Source organism: Crotalus tigris, unplaced genomic scaffold (genome assembly GCF_016545835.1).
Source record: "Crotalus tigris isolate CLP2741 ecotype Arizona unplaced genomic scaffold, ASM1654583v1 scf7180000020265.513298, whole genome shotgun sequence".
In the NCBI taxonomy this organism is placed as follows: domain Eukaryota; kingdom Metazoa; phylum Chordata; class Lepidosauria; order Squamata; family Viperidae; genus Crotalus; species Crotalus tigris.
The window spans coordinates 149,770-168,828 of record NW_024097936.1 but is presented as its reverse complement, the minus strand read 5'-3'; the positions used below and the strand labels follow the sequence as shown (position 1 = coordinate 168,828).

The 19,059-nt window shown below is 35.7% G+C and overlaps 1 protein-coding gene and 1 long non-coding RNA gene across 3 annotated transcripts; one reads left to right on the top strand and one right to left on the bottom strand.

The window, feature by feature from the left end:
- Positions 1-24: 24 nt before the first annotated feature.
- Positions 25-3,104, top strand: LOC120318579. The gene is made up of 3 exons (XR_005559534.1): positions 25-152; positions 1,601-1,670; positions 2,925-3,104. It is a non-coding gene; the product is annotated as an uncharacterized LOC120318579 (long non-coding RNA).
- On the bottom strand, positions 747-17,705 carry CUNH5orf34 (chromosome unknown C5orf34 homolog). Of its 2 annotated transcripts, none has more exons than XM_039366349.1 (13): positions 16,974-17,293; positions 15,276-15,456; positions 13,718-13,807; positions 11,159-11,793; positions 7,471-7,572; positions 6,294-6,414; positions 5,095-5,186; positions 4,266-4,335; positions 4,006-4,176; positions 2,969-3,063; positions 2,348-2,440; positions 1,974-2,014; positions 747-1,665 (listed from the first exon to the last, which is right to left on the bottom strand). In XM_039366349.1, exons 2-13 carry the CDS (start codon positions 15,450-15,452, stop codon positions 1,424-1,426), a joined length of 1,929 nt encoding a protein of 642 aa, XP_039222283.1. In that variant the 5' UTR covers positions 15,453-15,456; positions 16,974-17,293; the 3' UTR covers positions 747-1,423. The 2 variants fall into 2 exon arrangements, with proteins under 2 accessions (XP_039222283.1, XP_039222282.1); XM_039366348.1 differs by lacking the exon at positions 16,974-17,293 and adding an exon at positions 17,343-17,705 and having other exon boundaries at positions 748-1,665; positions 15,276-15,512.
- Positions 17,706-19,059: the final 1,354 nt, after the last annotated feature.

Below are 19,059 nucleotides of genomic sequence, written 5' to 3'. Positions count from 1 at the left end.
TCCCCGTCTCCGCCTGCCGGCGTGCAAAGATCCGTGTGGCAGGTTGGGGCTAGCTGAACATGGGGCGTGTTTTTAAAGGCCTGGGAAATAAAGGGATACTCGCTGTTGTACGTTGGCTTCATTTTTCGTTTTATAAAAAACTAGCATCTCAGGTATGGAAATGTTCATGCATTTTTCTTGGCAATGTTGTTGAAAGGGCTTGGCACAGTCTTCTAGGATGTAAGCTTTTTGGTCTTTTTTTTTTTTTTTAATTTTCAAGCCTAACTTGTAACCTTGGGATTTCCTTGTGGTCGCCCATCCAGGGACTAATCCAGCCTGACTCTGCTTAGATCCATCAAACATGTTGCCACCTGAGACCAGAAGGCACATGAATGTAAGAACTGTGGCAAATGTACATCCCCAAGGGAAGCTTAACACTATACTTCAAACACAGTGTATCTGATATGTTAGGATGACAGCCTAACTAAAAAGTATATTTTATTACAGAGCAATCACTCACAATATATGTAAATTTGCAACTTATGTTCACTTTTCTAATTGTGATATTCTGCTACGCTACTGATTTTTTAAAAAGGTTATGTAACTATTTTAGATACCTGTTGCTGCCTAGCAACAGAACAGACTGAACCTGAGTTTTTATAGAAGCTGTAAATATCTGCAGAATGGGATACAAGGATCATGTTTAAAAGATAGCATTTTGAATTTTTTTTATGCCTGAAACCAGTAAAAATTACATGCAAACTTACCACTCATCAAAATGTGTGAACTTATTTGTATGATTATTCTACCCTTTCCAATACTCCTTATCTGTCCTGTTAACTGTTTAGTTATATAATTTCTGCTGTATATAATCTGTGATCCACCTTAAAACCCAACCCTATTAATGTTATTTTAATATTCTACTTAAGACCTATTCCTGGTTTCTGCTACCTTCATTTTTACCAATTAAATCAATTTATATCTGTATTTCTTCCTCTTCCTATGCAATAATTTTGGTCCTATTCCCCATTGGGTTTTCTCTTTCTCTGTCCTATCTGTCTGTCCATCCATCCATCCAATTTCTACATTACCCATGTAACCTAAGTGATTTACAGTGGATGAGTGGAAAGTGATAGTGCTACATTAAATAAATGCACATGCTATAAATCAATATTATACCACTTTGATTAGAACATATTGACTTCATTAGGCCTTTTTGTGGACTTTGAAGAATATTGGAAAAACTATAAAAAAACAAATCAATAGTGCAAAATATCCATGCATGGTAAATTTTATTTGAATATGAGAATCTCAGTGAAGCCACATTTCACATTTCTTTGTAATCTGAATATTTAGTCTTTTAAAAATAAATTGTTTTGTCATAATTTATATAAATCTTATATAATCATCTGTGAAGTTAGTGACTTTTGTTTTTCCAGTCAGATTAAAGATGGACAGCTTTCTTTGAAATATTTTTGATTCCAATAGTACACTTTGTGGAAGAAGCCAGAAGAGAGTCAATATCATTTATAACTTTCAAAGTTTTTTCCAGAGACTCAGTTATGTTCTTGAGACAGACATCCTCTGCCAAAAAGACTTCTGATACACTTTCTGTATCTAGGTTGGATGACAGATTTCTTCCCACAGCTGAAATCCTACCTGGAATATTGCTGTTCTCGACTAAAACTATAGTAAGTAGTTAAGGAGAAACGTGATACTAAAATCAGGCATATCACAATTTAGAATTTTCTTTGGAGTATTTCATTAAATAAGAATGCAAAACCATAGCTAATGATAACTACAGTATGACATAACAAACATTGTCACAAGGAAGTCCGTAGCATATGAATGTTATTGTTCCCAGCTATTTTATTGATGCTTTGACTGGAAAACTGAATTAGAATTCCCTATAGGGCAATTGTTTGATGTCTCAAACCAAGAATTACCTATTTTAAGAAGTATTGTGGGCATTGAAAAGGTGTAAAAATGGATACAATTGAATCGTCTTATTTTTTCGAGCTCAGCAGCAACTGACCTATGGGGAAAAAGAAAAACCTAATTAAAATGAACAATTATTTTCTTGGTTGATACAACATTAGCAAAATCTGGTAGAATAGAATGGCCCTCTAAAACTGAACTTTAACAGTTCACTTTGTTTCATTACTTCCATTTAACATACTTCTACAAAAAAAATTGTTGGAAAGTGAATACACATTTTACTACTAATTTGCAGAAGAAACTATACTTTTAATTAAAAAAGGAAAAAGACCCTCAGAATATCAAGGCCGAGATAATAAGTCTAATGGACTTTACAAAGCATCACTGCAAATTTGAGATTATTCTGAGTTATTTTAGTTAAGAAGAATACCAGCTTTGTTCTTCAATGGATTCTTTTGTATTGATACATGACCCTTTGTCCTTGTTCAGGCTTTTGCACCATTCCACCACTGTTGTGATATATCTGCATTAAAGAAAAAAGTTTTGTTACATCTGGTGTAAATGAGAAACAGCTTTTAATGACTTGTGGCAAATGTGGAGCATCTTATGAATACCAATCAAATTAGTAAAAAGTAGTAAAAACTAAAGAGCAGAACAAAAATGCAGGAGAGTCAGTAACTTTTATGGGCTTATCAGCAGAATGGATAAGGGCTACATGAAAGCGATGGTGACATAAGGGATAGGAGGGACTTGTATGTTTGATCTTAGAAACCATTTAGGCAGTAGTACAAGTAATATATTTTTTTCTGTGATTATCTGCTAATATAAGGATTGAATAAATTTTAATGTCTCATAAGACAAAGAATTCTGGAGAAAAAATGTAATTCTTGAAAAACTATTTCAGCCATCTATCAGCAACTATACATTATGTTAACATCTGCCATATTTTAAAAAGGGCTTTATTGCTAAAGTAATTTGTAAAATAACTTCCACCACCTTGGTTTTAGAGAGGCTGAACTGGATCAAGTCTCCCAAAATTCCCCAGAAGTACCTCTCATAGGGCCCAGGATGATCAATCTGGAAAAGCTGTTGTGCTCCTTCAGGACAAGTCAGTTTACACCAACCTGCGTTGTTCTCTTGAGGATTCTTGAACAAAGGAACAAAAAATAAAATTAGGAAAGAATGTCTACTATCCCTGTCCATTGTAATTTATTCCAGGTCATGTTGATTTCCTAATCTGTTCCTAAACTGGGAACCAGCTTCCTGGATCTTCTGCAAGATCTCCCAAATTCCCTTCTAGTTTAAATAAGGCACAGTTGTACTCCCTATGTAGCAAGTCCCTTCTTTGACTGCTACCTGCCGGCGAGCTAAATGAAGAATTGGTTCATTTCTTTAAAAGAACCATCCTCAACTCGTTGCAGAAGGGATTCTGCCATACATATGATTGTGTTACTTTTCAAGACTTGAAAAAGACTCTTAATAGAGTAGGGGAGCTTTTCCTTCCATTCTATATACCCTACTGTCTGTTAATGACAGTGAGATGGACCCTGCCCCCCTCAATGCCACATGACCAGAAGGAAGTCCTCAAAATACATAGTGAAGAACATTCATGGAAGACCTAAAGACTCTAAATATCACACGGAAAGATGCTGAACTACTCAACCCAAGACTGAAAATGTTGGAGATCCCTTGCTGCCCAATATGGAAGGGTATAATGCCAACTCTGTTAAAACTATTTATTTTGTATTTACAGTGCTCCTGCAGCATGTATGTGTGTATAAATAGAATATAAAATAAAAAAGTCTATCCTGGGCAGTGTTGAACCCTGGGTAGACATTGAATATTTTCATGTCCCTCCCCCAAAGTTGAAGTCCATCTATCTTAAAGTTGTCAAGATTGAGAAACACTGTTTCAGATGGTGATATGTTAAATAGCCAATCTTAAAATCCCCAAGTTTGATAAACATTGTTTAAAAGATGGGAACTCTGCACTTGGGGACTTATCTGATCTGATCCAATTTATCCAATGATCCTTCTTAATAGTTCTTTAAATATGAAATAAATATAATTTACTTTATCTATTGCTCACCTGTGATCTTCCAGAGTGAAAACTGAAATCCCACTCCATATTCAGCACTGTCCCATCACAAAATATAGCATATACTTTCTTATCTGAATATGCAAAGAATCTTCCTACATTAGAAACAAATGTTTCAGCCACAGGGAGTGGTAACACTGTTCTTCCACCTGTTTCAGAAGACTATTAAAAAACAAATGAAATCAAATAAGATACATTTTAGTTGTACCACTTATCTTATGCTAATAGTTGATTGTCATATTCATACCTACCAATTTCCAGCAGCAAACATTATAATTATGTGTTAAGGAAAGCATGTTTTCAAGATCATGTTGAAGAACTCTAATTAGAAAAATAAAAGAGAGACTCAAATTTCACTTTAAGTTGCAAGCCTTTAAAACATTTAAAGGTATTACTGTTCATTGCTGTTAGTTATTGCATATTAACTTGATCTTAATGTTTTGAAGTTCTAAATTAACAGGATATTTTACATGTTAGTTCACTAATTAATGATTAGTGAGTAATGATTACTTCAAAAAAATATTTATTGTTACAATGCTTTTAATTCTCTGCCTTATTTATTCTTTGCTTTTTGTTTTTTCTGTTTTTCTCCTTGACTGTATTGTTAAATATCTAATAAGATAAAAACATTTGGGAAAAAATTATAATGACCAATTTATGGCCAGCACCTTATGCTAGAATGAGCAGTAGGGAGACAAGTCTATTGTACAACTGTTTGATGATTTAAAAGCTTGAAAACTTTTAAAATTCCCAGCTATTCTTCAGAATCAAAATAGATTTGTTTTTTATGACATCCATACATAGATAGTCCTCAGCTTACAACCATTCGTTTAATGACCAACAACACTGAAAAAAGTGATTTATGATCAGTCCTTGCACTGATAATTGTCAGAGCATCCCCAGAATTAATCCAGATTCATGGATTATCGTAGTTTGAACAGTTTTCATTAACTGGTGTCCTTTCGTCAATGTTACTGAAAAAAGTGACTAAATATTATTCCAAATTACCTAGAAAACTGAGCTCAGGTGGCATAATCTAAATAAATGAACAAATACCGAAAAGTAAGCAAAGTACCTCACCTTACTGATTGTGTTATAATTGTCCGTACAGAGTAGAGACTCCCGGGGACATCAGGTGGTAGGCCGCTTACAGAGTACATGGTTTCTTCTCTCTAAAAGATGAGTGTAAAAGAAAAATGAGTATTTACAAAAGCGCTAAACAACAAAGCAAGTACAACAGATCATTAAACTACTGGATTCCAAGTCAACATTTGTTCATTATACAGTTTAAAGCAATTTGTTCCTTTGGTGTTACATTGCTCTAATCCAGTGGTTCTCAACCTGTGGGTCGTGACCCCATTTGGGGTCAAACGACCATTTTACGGGGGTTGCCAAACAACGCGATCCGCCATTTTTTCCCTCGGGGTGGCGCCACGCATGGGGGCGCCGTCGCGCATGCGCGCCGCGCATCCTTATGAGCGGGGTCGCCGTATAAAAAGGTTGAGAACCACTGCTCTAATCTCTTGTTTTTTGTGACATATGCCACAGATAATTGTAGGTGGGATGCTTTCTGATGGCAGCTCTGTCAAAAAAACTAAAAGTGCAAGACTGCCTAAGACTGTTGATAGGTGTAGGAATTTGAAGATGATCATAAAGCACCTCAGTTCTTACAGTAAATCCAGAAACTAATGTGGAAGTAGGATTATCTGCTCCGAAAAGAAAAAAGTGGTAAGCACTGATGGTAGGAATATTCTGGGAAGATGGATAATATAAGAAGAAACCATGCTACCAGTTTGCTTTTTTTGGAAAAGGTGTTTGGCCGCTGATTCTGAAAAAAGGGTTTCTTAAGGTAGAATTAATTATGTTAGAAGCAGTCAGGAGAACGTGCTCTTTGTTTTTGTTTCATGAAAGGAAAATCAAACATCTAAACCACGGTTGCAGGACTAGACATCAAAAGTCTCACATCTGATGGATATAATTGTAAGAACTTAGATACAAAGAATTGGATACAGTATATGAATAAATAAGTAAAAAAATTACTAGATGCACCAACAGTCTGTGCATTCTTTGTCATCTGCAAAGGGGCAAGAAAACTGTACTGTGTGCACACATACACACACAGTACCTCTCCCTCCCTCCTTTCTCTCACTACTTTGTCAGCATGTATTCATGGTTCTTAATCTATCATGATCCTCATTTTAAATGTGCAAGTTGTACAATATTCCTGAAAAACAGTTATCATAAAATATTCAAGAAAAGACTTATTTACTGTTATGTACCTGTTTCGTTTGTTGATTAATACAATAACGAGTGAAGTATTTTCCCAAAAAGAAACCTCCTGATTTAAAGACTGATCCATCACCAGGATAAATTTCTATGCTTCTAAGTCCAAGAGAAAACCTAATAGAAAGTATGGGATATTAGCTCCACTATGTTTTTATTATCCCAATAGGCTATCTAAATTAATTGTAGACAAATCCAGCTCTGATTCTGGAAGAAGGCTAACAGAACCCCGTGGGATTTTAAAAATACTCACTGTCTATTTATCCATGAAAGAATTACAATCTGTAATTAAATGCTGAAATTAAAGAAATACTAAAAGATTATACAAATTTTCCCATTCTCCCGAACAATTAATAAACCAAAGTATTACAAAACAACAACAACAAAAAACCAGTTAAGGAATAGGAAAAACCTATGCTCTCTCTCTCTCTCTATCTATCTATCTATATATATAAAGCAATGTGATTGTAAAGCATGACCTCACATGGCTGCATTGCTTAATGACAGCAATCCAATAGTTCCTGTTGCCATCATAATCCCAAGCTGTGTGGGTCATTAAGCGGGAAGTGGAGAAGATCCCAAATAAACAGCAGGGATGCTGCTAGGGGAGGCCTGGTGCAGACTATGTGTAAGTGGAATAGGGGGCGCTGTGGTGTGGCAGCTGAAGGAAGGAGGAAGCAGGTTTGTTTGAGAACAGGGAAGAGGAAGGAAGGAGGACATGTGCAGGAAGACCCGAGGCGTGTGTGTGTGTGTGTGTGTAGGTAGGGGAGGTATTACCAGAACAACTTGTGACTTTCTGTTGGCTTACCCATCAACTTTGCTTATGTGAAACCAGGGCAGGTTGCAAATGCTCATCATGTGACCATGGGATGTTACAATCATTAAATGTAAGCTGGTTGCTTAGTGACTGAATCATGAGCATATGACCATGGGGGAACTACGATGTTAGAACTCAGAGGATTCATCATAAGTAGCACTCGTTCAGTGCCATCATAACTTCAAACAGTTGCTCAATGAGTGGTTGCTAAGTGAGAACTACCTATTCATTATCCTAGAACAGTGATTATCATTAAAAATCTATTATTTTGCAAATTATTCAGTATTCTTACAGTTAAGTAAGAATACAGATGTATTAGCCTTTAAATCTCCTTTCATAAACAGACATACACATACCTGTAAATAATACCCTTGCTCCAAAGTACTTTGATAGGCTGTGAGTATGAGTGATATCCATCCTCTTCCTGTTTTTGTCCAAAAAAATCAGTGAAGACCCACCTGTGGATCATTTTTAAAAAATGTTTTATTAAATTGTTATTAGACATACATAAATATAGGGGTATTTATACAGTGTTGATGAGAGATTATGAAAGTCTAATGTTTAGATGACTTAGACTATTAGATAGAAAAAAATGAAAATATGGGAATATTAATTATGATTTGGATTTTTGATATTAATAAGTATAACAATAAACCAGCCTGCCATAGAGGACTTGTATACTGTACGAGCCAGAAAGTGGACTGAGAAAATATCTACAGACCCCTCACATCCTGGACATAAACTGTTTCAACTCCTCCCCTCAGGACACCGCTAACAGGGCATTGCACGCCAAAACAATTAGACACAAAGACAAGTTTTCTCCCCATGCCATCACTCTTGCTAAATACATAATTCCCACAGCACTGTCTACTCTATGTCTAAGGATATCTAACCACATGGCAGGACTGTATTACTACTATCCTTCGCATCTTTCCTATTACATATTCCTATTGTTATCTTATGACTATCACTTTGTTGGGTGTATCTTATGATTTATGTTTGTTTTATGATTTACCACTTTGTTGCTTGTATGTATACTGGGGGCTTATGTTCCAGAGACAAATTTCTTGATCAATAAAGAATATTCTATTCTGCAGTTCGCGGCGTCCCTAGTCGTACGGAGAGACTCGTCTCCTCGTCGACTAGTTTTCCCTCTCTGGTAGACCCTTATGCGGGTCGAAAGTTGCCCTGGAGGGTGTGACTTCTGTCGAGGAGCCTTTGCTCGGCTGTGGAGGAGCAGCGGCTCCTCCAGCTGTCCGAGCTATCTCTAAGGATTGACGGAGAAGATCAGCCAGTAAAATGGCTGATCATCCTGCCGCTTCAAATCACAAGTCAAAGAACATCTAAGCTGTAAGAACCCCTGTGGTGAATCCGGGTAAGACTTTTCCTTGCTATTCTCTCTACTCTACTTTGTTTTTTGTGCCTGTAAGAGCCTTTTTGGAATTATTTCCCTGGCTTGGAAAAGCAGCTTCTTCATGTTTGGGAAGAAAGGCATTGTATAAAAATAGAGCAAAATTTTAAAGACTATATTTTATTTCCATATTTTTGGGGATACAGAAATTTTTTTTTCTCTTTCTAAGAACTGTACTATCATCTTATGCTGGAAGATTATTTCTTTCTTCACATTATACTTTAAAAAATAGAAAATAGGAAATGGTATCTGGAAAAGATCTTTTTTTAACCTACTGAGGGCATCTAGTGGCGAAAACCTAATACTACAACTTTTGGTTACTCTTTGAAGATGAAATAGACCTGACCTTCAAATTATTTTTGAAGAGAAAAGATAAGCTGTGCAGCTGTGAGAATTGTGGGGGTGGACACTGCCTAACTTTTATTAAATATAGCCTCCACAAAAAAGAAAAAAGAGACTCTTTTTAATTACTATCAAAATGGAGAAACCTCAGATACAATTAAACTGTAAACTTATATTGGAAAAGATTTATGACGTTACTGTAGAAATATGTGCTACAATGAAAGAGTTCACTACAGAATTAAGATCCAGAAATCTCACTTTAAACTGATGTCCAGACTACATCTGACTATTCTATAAATCAAAACATACTAGAAGAGGAATCAACATTGATAAAAGAGGAACTATTCTATCCTATAACCTTTCCATCTATAACTTTGAGGAACAGAAGAAGCAAAGAGTGAGATTTGAAACTACAAAGCAACGATGCTTTAAGGATGAAAGAAATAGATGTCTAATGCACAGCATGAGATTCCTATCCTTTCAAAGGCCACTGCAAGCAACAAAAAAAGATCTACTGGCTGAAAGGGAAGCTTGGTAATGGAAACCTGCATGGCACAGAAAAAAAGCCAGAATCAGACTGAAAAAAGAAATTTAAAATTGTGTAATGGATTAAAAGGCAATGTTGGATTTATGGACTGTTTTAAGGTTTAAGATTTAGAGTTAGAAGTAAGAAATATATATATATATATAGGAGGGTGATTATTAAAATAGATATTTTTAAATAGATTAAGAATGTACCTTTTGGAATAATAGATTTATTTTGATGAAAATTATTATATATTGGAATTGAAAAAATGTTGACTTTTTAGATTTGGATGGTTTCAATAATTAACTGAGTCTTTTAAATTAGTAAGATGACCTTTCTGTATGATAACTTAGATGTGATAAGGCACGATAATCAATTGGATAAAATTTGAATTTTGTTTAATGAATTGAAATGATTTAAGGTTTAATATTATTTTGTTATCTTAAAGAGATTGATCGATTGGGGGATTATATATGTATAGGGTAGATTAATTTTTTATTTTAATTTGGATATCTATTGTGTAGTGGAAGAAGAAATAAATGAGATTGGTGATAAAATGAGGGATGTGAGAGATTGAGAATTAGAATATATCTGGAAGGGATACCTGAATTGATAACTTGTTGATTTAAAGTTAAATTTGACTATGGTAATTGTAAACTGACAAAGTTTTAAAACAGGTTTAGCAGTAATAGAAATTTAAATTAGAAATGGAATATTTTAAACGTATTATGCTATTTGAGGGAAATAGAGAGGGGACAGTGAATGTATTGAATTGAGTTGTTTATATATGTTTTCACTTTTGAATGTTTGATTACCCAAACACCACGGTGTGTCCTGAGTACCTTTTTTTAAGAATTAAAAAAACCAATAAAATGTGTTTTTTTAAAAAAAGAATATTCTATTCTATGCTATTTAGATTTTACAATCCAAAGCTGAATGTAATGTAAGAAACAGCTGCAAATTACATCAAAGTATTTATTGTACAATAACGCTTTCTGTCTTAAAGGGAAATACTTAATATTAAGAACTCAAAAATCAATGAATGATTAGAATCCTTAAAGCAACTTCTCTCATTTGGTCCTTTCCAGATATTTGGATACAATTATTCCAATTGTCTAAAGTGCCTACAAATTCTGGAACTGACATGCCAGTATATCTGGAAAGCAATCAGATTAAGGAGGATGTTTAAAACTGAAAACAAGTGCTTAACCATAACTACCGTAGTAGTAAACCTTACTTTTTTTTAGAAAGCAATCATTGGAACAGATGCACAATAAATGAAATACACACAATACGGTACCTTATACATTCTTTAATGATCTCCTGCATTACACCTCACTTCATTTTAAAATAACAAAAAACAAAAACTTTTAATTCAAAAAAAAAGAAGGGATATCTGGCTTGCTATAAAGCGAAGTGTCAGATTCTACAATCATTTTTAGTTACAATAATGTTTCTGAGTTGCACACGTTTAGAAAAAAAAAAACAGATACTTTGTTTGGAAATGTACCTAAGTAAGCATATAAGCATGCAAATAACAAAAATCACCATGGCATATTTATTGGACATTTGTGAATAACGGCCTAGCATTTTCCCATTACTGGGTTAAAGTAAGGTTTTTTTTATATCTGGAAACTCCAAATATTAAAAAAGCTATTGAAAAGTCAAGAGAGTATGGCTGTTAGTATGGCTGCTATTTAAAAAGAAGTTGTTAAAAAGACAGAAATAAAGGATACAGACATTTTAATGTATAAAACTAATTTACCTGTGTAGAAATGGAGCATGACAACTGAGAGGTAAAGCTGAAGGTAAATAAGTAACTGTGTTAGCCATTCTGCATTCATTAGCAAGATCCAGGCTTAGGCTATCAACTTCATTCTTTCTTTTATTAGAGCCAACTTCATTTCCATTATATGATTGATTGATTCTTAATGCTAATGACAAAGGGTACTTCCATTCTTCAGGGCAGGATGATACTGATATATGCTGTATAACCCTACAATATTCAAATAAACTCTTCTGGGAAGACTGAGATATCTTATCTTTTTGCACAGCACTTGAATTGTTCTCTTGTACACAATGTTCTATACTTACATCGTCCTTCATTTTTGTCCCTAGCAGCCTTGAACACATTTTTAAGTCAGAGCTTTGGCTGGAACTTTTGTAACATTCTTGGGTTGACTTACAGGAGCTCCTCTTTGAAAACGATAATGGGGTTGATAGTCCCTTGCTTACTTTGCATAAAAACTCCACCGTGAATTCTTGCTGAAGCTCTGGTAAAAGAAGAGAAGCATGTCCATCTAAAGACGTGACTTTCACATTGCCATTTAGCAGACACATTTCTTCATTAGCCGCATGAAGGCCAGGCCATTGGGCTTCAGTGACATCTGTGAAAATAACCTGCAGAAGAGATTGAGTCTTAGAGTTCTGATAGCTTACACTTTCCCAAAGCCCTGCCAATTGCAGATCAAAAGAGAAGATGAAAAAAATGCTTGTACTTCTCTGTTCATATACTTGTGTCTAATAGGAAAGAATACATTTAGATTAACTCAAGGTATTTTTCTGAACTGAGGAATGGAAAAGGACAGGATATTATATCTAACCACACTTATTCTGGCATAATGCACATTTTTCATCACAATACTTCTGTTTTATTTTTTTCTGGGATGAATCTTCTGGTCTTAGAAACCGCCAGCTATCAAGATGGTATACAGCAGGCATGTCAAACTGCCAGCCCGCGAGCCGGATGCATCACGCTGAAACTGCGCCCACCCCATTGCCGACAATGGGGGAAAAGTCCCAATACATCGTGCGACGTCGTGAGTTTGACATGCCTGGTATAGAGATGCACAGCTTACCTCTTTGAGGTCAATATCCCGAGTTCAATTTTAGAGAAGGAAATTCACCATCCTATGGAACTTGGAATGCTATCTCAGGAGGCATAAGATTGTAGATATAAATAAATATCAATAAGGGAATAAAGGGAATAAGGGATGCAGCTTGCAACAGTACAGTTTATCTGAGCAAAGATAATTTCCAGGAATTTTCAAGGATTATTATGGATAACAAAAAGATAGTAATATGACAAAATTAATGTTCATATAATTTAGGTGGTGTTTGTGATAAGGGACTTAAACCTAATGCATTTCTTCTAGCTGCAGTAAGATGATATCAGAGCTTCAATAGAGGAATTAGGATTTGATTAGGCCACATAGGCCAATAGAACTTTTATTACAGAGTTATAGTAACAGAATCTTGCAAGTCTGAAAGTGCTTCTCTCCTCCTTGCCTTTATCTTCTTGTGAACTAGGAAGGCATTTGTGGAGACATGTTACATTCTTGCCTTGGACTCAGGCCTTTTTTATTTGACCATGGCCTTGATAGCAACTCTTCTTCTTGTCCCTCAAGGCCATTCCCTCTTTCCTCTACAGATAAAAATGATTCCTTATTAGAGGTACAGCTGAGATTTTTAAATATGAAAAATAGGAATGGATTAGTTTTCTTGATGTAATTATTTATAAGAAAATTATGTAAATCAGATTCCAATTATCAAAATGTACTCAATTCAGAGACTTAAGTAATACCTTAAAATAAAAATAATATTTTATCAATATTGTTAAGAATATATAGAACTGCTTCATTGTGGATTTTAGGATTACTTGTCAGTAAGAATGAATAATTACTCATTTTATATATATTTACACCAAAGACTTGCATAACCAAGTCAATAAGGAGTTCAGAACAGTGAGTGATTCAGTTAGATCTGGGGTAACTCTGAGTCAGATGATTTTATTATTTAACAAGCCTGAGAACCTGCAATGGAGGTCAAGCTCCACTTAGTCCTCCAGTAAAAAATGAGGTGGTGAATTAGGGGGGGCTCACATGGAAAGCATCACCCTATAAAACTTAGTATCAAAGCCAATCAGTGTATTTCCCAAAGTAATTGAATGCAATACTCAAGCCTGATCTGGCCAATTAGGAAGCCATTATTGGATAATGAACTTCTAACAAATCCCGACATCAAGCATGATTGGAGAAAATTGGCAGCAGGTCTGTAGAGCAAAAGGTGAAAGCTCTTGGCCCCTCTGGAATTATGGGTTTCCTGATTTATCAGCTATGAACCATGAAAAAGTAACTGCATGAAGAAAGTGTATTGTGCAAACACAGGTAATGTATAGTAAATCTATCTGTCCTTCCAAAAGAATCAGTATAATTATATGTTACTGCCTAATAAGCCAAGAAGATAACACATAAAATTAGCCAGTTAAATATTTCATTGGAATCTTTTTTTTTTTTTTTTTTACAAACATATACTCAAAACTTACATGTTTCTTTTCTGGAGGTATAATGTCTGAAGGTAAATAGGGTCGCTCAGAATATTGATTTCGGAAATCTATTGCCCGCAAGAGCTGTTCCTAAAAAAAGTAAAGAGAATTTGATTTTATATATTGGAGAAACAACTTAATTCTTATTCCTTAGCATTATTGCTATATTTATACAAGAATGACCATGAAGGTTCTATGTTCGGTTGCATTGCATTTAGTATATATATAAAATAAAGTAACAGATTTCTATATGGGAAGACAAAAAGTTTTGAAATGCTTTCTAGCATTTCTCTGATCTTAACAGAAGAAAATTTATTTTGACTTGCAACGTAAAGTGAGCATTCAGTCTTCTGAAAGGTAAATTCACTGGTATTCAGGTCTGTGCCACTCAATGCTGCATCCTGAAGAAATGGCTTAGAAGTCTCCTTGAGCAAAATAAAGACTATTCTATTCTATTCTATTTTAGGAAAAGGAAAATGAGGATATAATAAAAAAAAGAAAAAACAGACCAGCTTAAATTTTATAGCATAGGTAAGAAAGGAAAACCTATGGCTATTAAAGACCAGCTTAAATTTTATAACATAGGTAAGAAAGGAAAACCTATGGCTATTAAAGATAGCAAACGTAAGAGGAAGTTGAACAATTTGCAAGGATAAATTTCTGCCTGAAACACTGAAGAGCTGTTGAACAGAAAATGATGATTCTCAAGCTTCTATATTTAGAGACCTTTCCTAAACCAACTTGTCTAAACCAAGTGACTCCTGCATTCCCCCCAAACTCTCTCATGTTTGAGAGAGAACCAGGAAATATTCTAGACACATTTCCCATAGTTTATTATTGTCTCATATGAACAAAATATCTTCCTAAAACTGCATGCTACAAAGGAAGATTTATTCATACCATTCTTCCTATGAAGTGTTCTAGAAACAGAACAAGATTCTAACTGGATCAGCCCAAAAATTTCTTTAGTCCAGATTTGTTCTTGTAAAGCAGATGGGTAGCTAGATACTTATGCCCCAAATTAGGACATGTATAGGACAGTATAATGATCATGAGTTTGATCCCAAAAATGTCAAGAACACAATTGTAAACTGGGACTAATGCAACCTACAAAAACCTACATTTTACACTTTGGAGTGCTACTGTTTTGAATTCTAGGGACTCCTGGCCATTACAGCCCCTGTATCGGTCAGTATTTTACAAATTCAAAATGTATACAACTCTTTAATTGGATTGTTTTGGAGATTCAACATTGTCTTCATTGAATATCTTCTAATACTACTCTCCTTTTTGTGGGTGGTGGTATTTTGGCATAAAGAGTAGTAGCACTTATATAATGATGACTGGGAGTGATGATATAACAGGATTGAATGGAGCCTTATTCTGCTGGTATGTCAGTGAAGAATTGGTCCCCGTTGACATTTCAGAATTGCCAATTTTTTGCTCAGCTCTTTGAATGGCTTTTAGAGATTAAGCAAAACATGTCCTATTACAATCCTATTATCCCAGAGCAGGCCATCTTTCTCTCCTGCTTAGAGAAAAAAGATTTTGTTTATACCCGATAGAGACTAATAGCAAACGGTGTCCTCTGACGAACTCTTTCCGGTGGCTGCACTGGGTGAGCAGAGGGAGGAACAGCCTTTTCAAATAAGAACTCTGATCCACATGAAGAAAGGAGCAATCTGGAAGCATCTGGATAGTGGACTTCCACTGAATTATCTTCATAAAGGATCATGAGACTTTCTGACCCCATCACAACAATAAAAAACACAAACAGTGTTTTTACAAAGTGAATCTGTGAAAGGAATCACAACTGATTATTTAGTGTATAGTGTACAGGTATGGAAAGGAATGGTGCAAATATCAGTAATATTACAGGCAGTCTTCACCTATCAACTATTTGTTCAGTGGCCGTTGAAACTTACAACAGCGTAGAAAAAGGAGATTTACGACTAATCCTTAACGTTTTGGCTACTACAGCATCCCCATGTCAAGTGATTGCAGTTTGGGTACTTTACAACACACATGCATTTAGTCACTGTGCTCTGTAATCACTATTTGCAATTTTCACAGCTGGCTTCTCACAACCTCAATGGGAAACCAGCAAGAAATTTTGGTCATGTGATACTGCACTTAAGAACTATAGTTGAAACTGATGAACCTATATCCTAAATCAGGTACAGGTAAGAACTATTAACTCTGCATCCTCAGTAGGGAATACACAGCCCCCATATGGTTGAATTCATCCACAAAGCAGTTACCAGATTATTACTGCTATACTGTGCATAAAAATGCATTGTGATTAATTTATTAAATCAGTTTCAGTTTTTATCCTAGATTTATTCTTTTTTATTTTATGGTTCCACCTATTCGTTGCTGCTCTTAGTCTGTGTCCTTCTGTTTACCACTGCTTTTTCAGGTAGAAAGATGGCTGTCAGGCATTGTGGTATTTCTTCTTGCTTCCTAAAGCATTCCTTTTATTGTTGAATTTATGCAAAAGTTGAGGCTGAGGCTGGGGTGTATCCATGAAATCACCAGCAGCTCAGATGATTTGGAGACTGTATTTTTACTAATTTACAATTAAAGTTGTGGAGTAAGACTGCAAATATACCCTACCCATTGTGGGACTCCTCAGAGTTGAACTGATGGATAAGTCAGAAGGATTTATTTGGAAATAAAAGTAAATGGCTAGGATACCTACCACACACAACTATTTTGATCAGAATTTGAGCACCACAGAAACTGTTCTACTACAATTTCCTCTAAAAACTAGATCATCAGGGAACAAAAGGAAAGTTATTTCACATGCTCAATGAATCCTCCGAATTTGCAGACACAACCCACTTTAATTAAACTATTATTAATAATAATTTACTTGGAACAACTTATATCTTGCAAAGATATCTTTAACATCATCAACCAGCATCTGCCTATCTCAAGTCCTTGAAAAGGGTTTGATATAGGTGGATAAACATGCCAAATCCAGGCTAAATATCTGGCTGACTTTGCAATAACTATTTGCAATCATAATAACTTGCTGGTCCCAATGGTTATTGGCACACTGGGTATCATACCAAAAACCTTGGACGGCACTTAGAAAATACGCTTATTGGCAAAATTTCCATCTGTCAATTCCCAAAGGATATGCATTGATAGTACACTACACCAATAGATATCCTAAGTTCTTGTGAGTAAAGAACTGGCAGCTGTGACATCACATTGTTTTAATAGACAATAATTTATTAAAATTACATACCACCTAACTCTCTACGACTCAGGGTTGTCTACAACAAAGACGTTAAACAATAAAATAAATAAAAAATAAAGATAAAAGATGACAAGCGGTATGAGACCAGGCATGCTTAAACCTCCAAAATAGAACGGTGCGAAGATTTTCAGGGTGAAAGGCTAATCATACATTATCTCACTAGCTAGAAGTTCGTTTGCCTGGACCTCTCGTGCAACACATTCGGACGACACCAGAGGAGGGAGAGCTAGCTGGTTGCTCACACACAATAGTATTTCTTCTCCAGCAATCCGCCGAGACGAGAGCCCTCCACTCCTTGACAACTCGGCCGCAACTCTGACTCTCGTGGAAATAGGAAACCCAATATAAATAACGTACCTCGCTTAGGGCAGAATCACTCCACTAAACTCTTTCCTCGGCGTACGAGGAGCCGGGAAACCAACTAAAGAGCGCGGGGCAAAAACACTCAAGGGCGGCGCTAAAGAGGAGTTGGTTAGGATTCAAACGGACTAACGCGCCTCTTTAGAGAAGGCGGAGCTTGGGAGCAACCCGGAAGAATGGGAGCTTTCGGATTTGCGGTGCCTCTGCTCTCTCGGAGTTAACCAGTTTCTGGAAAAGGTAGCTGCTTCTCACTGCTAGTTCTTCCTGGATCAGAAACGTTGTGGGATTCTTTTCCCAAGGTTGAAGGGTTTAAAGATCTAGTATGATTTTATATGGAACCATGCACATCCCTGTGAAATCAGCTTATACGTTTTGAATAAAGCAAAGGGCACCTCCATTCTAGTCAGTGGATGCAATACTTGGAAGCACCATCCAGGCTAGGGCCACAGATCCAATTGTTTATACAGTAGTCACTGTCATTTCCTGTAATCTCTGATGGACATTAAGTGAGATATATCCAGTGTTCTTCCTTTCTCATAAGCAAACTATCCCCCCAACCTCCAAACAGAAACTTTTCTTTTTTTAAAAAGTTGGATTCTGTCTTCCAACATTTATTTTCTCTCTCTTCCATTATGTAATTTTTGTATTGTAAATTTTGGTAAGCCATAATGGCTGAGTTCAAATCACACATCTAAGTGATGTATCCAGTTAACTTTTTCGGATTGCATAATATACTAACTGTACAGTCCAAGTTCACACCACACAATAGGAGATGATGGTGCTGGTTTGTGGTTGAAGTATGTTGTGTAAATACTGTTCCTTGCAGAGGATTTAGTATTCTGTATTGTTGGAACGAAAACAAACACATACTGGAGAGATTCATGCAGTCCTCAGTCTTTCAATTTTTTTAAAAAATAATATCTGAAGATGAAGAGGCTGGAACCCTGAAAAGCAACAGCAGTGCAGCTGTTTTCTGCAGGTAAACAAGATACTGAAATTTGTATAGAAATAATTGACTTGTGAACTGTGCTCCCTCCAGTGATTATAGGACAACAGAAAGTTGCTAAGGTATATCAAGGCCACCATGAGTTAGTTCTGCCTCCTCACTCAGGAAAGGCTGTAGGGAGGATACAGGATGTGTTTATAATTAAGCCACTAGATGTTTTTACCATTTTAACATACAGGACTTCATATAATGGCCTCAAACTACAAAGCAGGCTCTGCCTTTATTTATTTGTTTATTTAATTATCAAATTTAGAAACTGCCCATGTCCCTCATAGAGCAATTCTGGGCTCAACACTTATTAATACCAAGAACAGTACAATAATAGAATTAATTATTTAGTGAGTGAATGGCATCTTTTTCATTTGTTATATCAGAGACTGAACAAGGATATCTCAGTTCCTGCACTGAGTTAAGGGTTGGATGCCAAGGTCTAACTCTAAATGACCTCGTCCACCTCTAGGATTCAATAATCCAAGATTTTGGAGAACCATCTGTAACTTTGGTGACTGATGTTATTGTACCATTGGCCCTGTGAATATGTGATCATAATGACCTTGGAAGGATGGAAGGCCGAGTCAATCTTAAACTAGTCAGGATCGAATTCCAGACTGTGAGCAGAATTAGCTTGCAATACTGCATTTTAATTACTTTCTACTAGGGCTCCCTTATCAGAGGAATAATCAAGAGAATATATCTGCTTTCCAAACT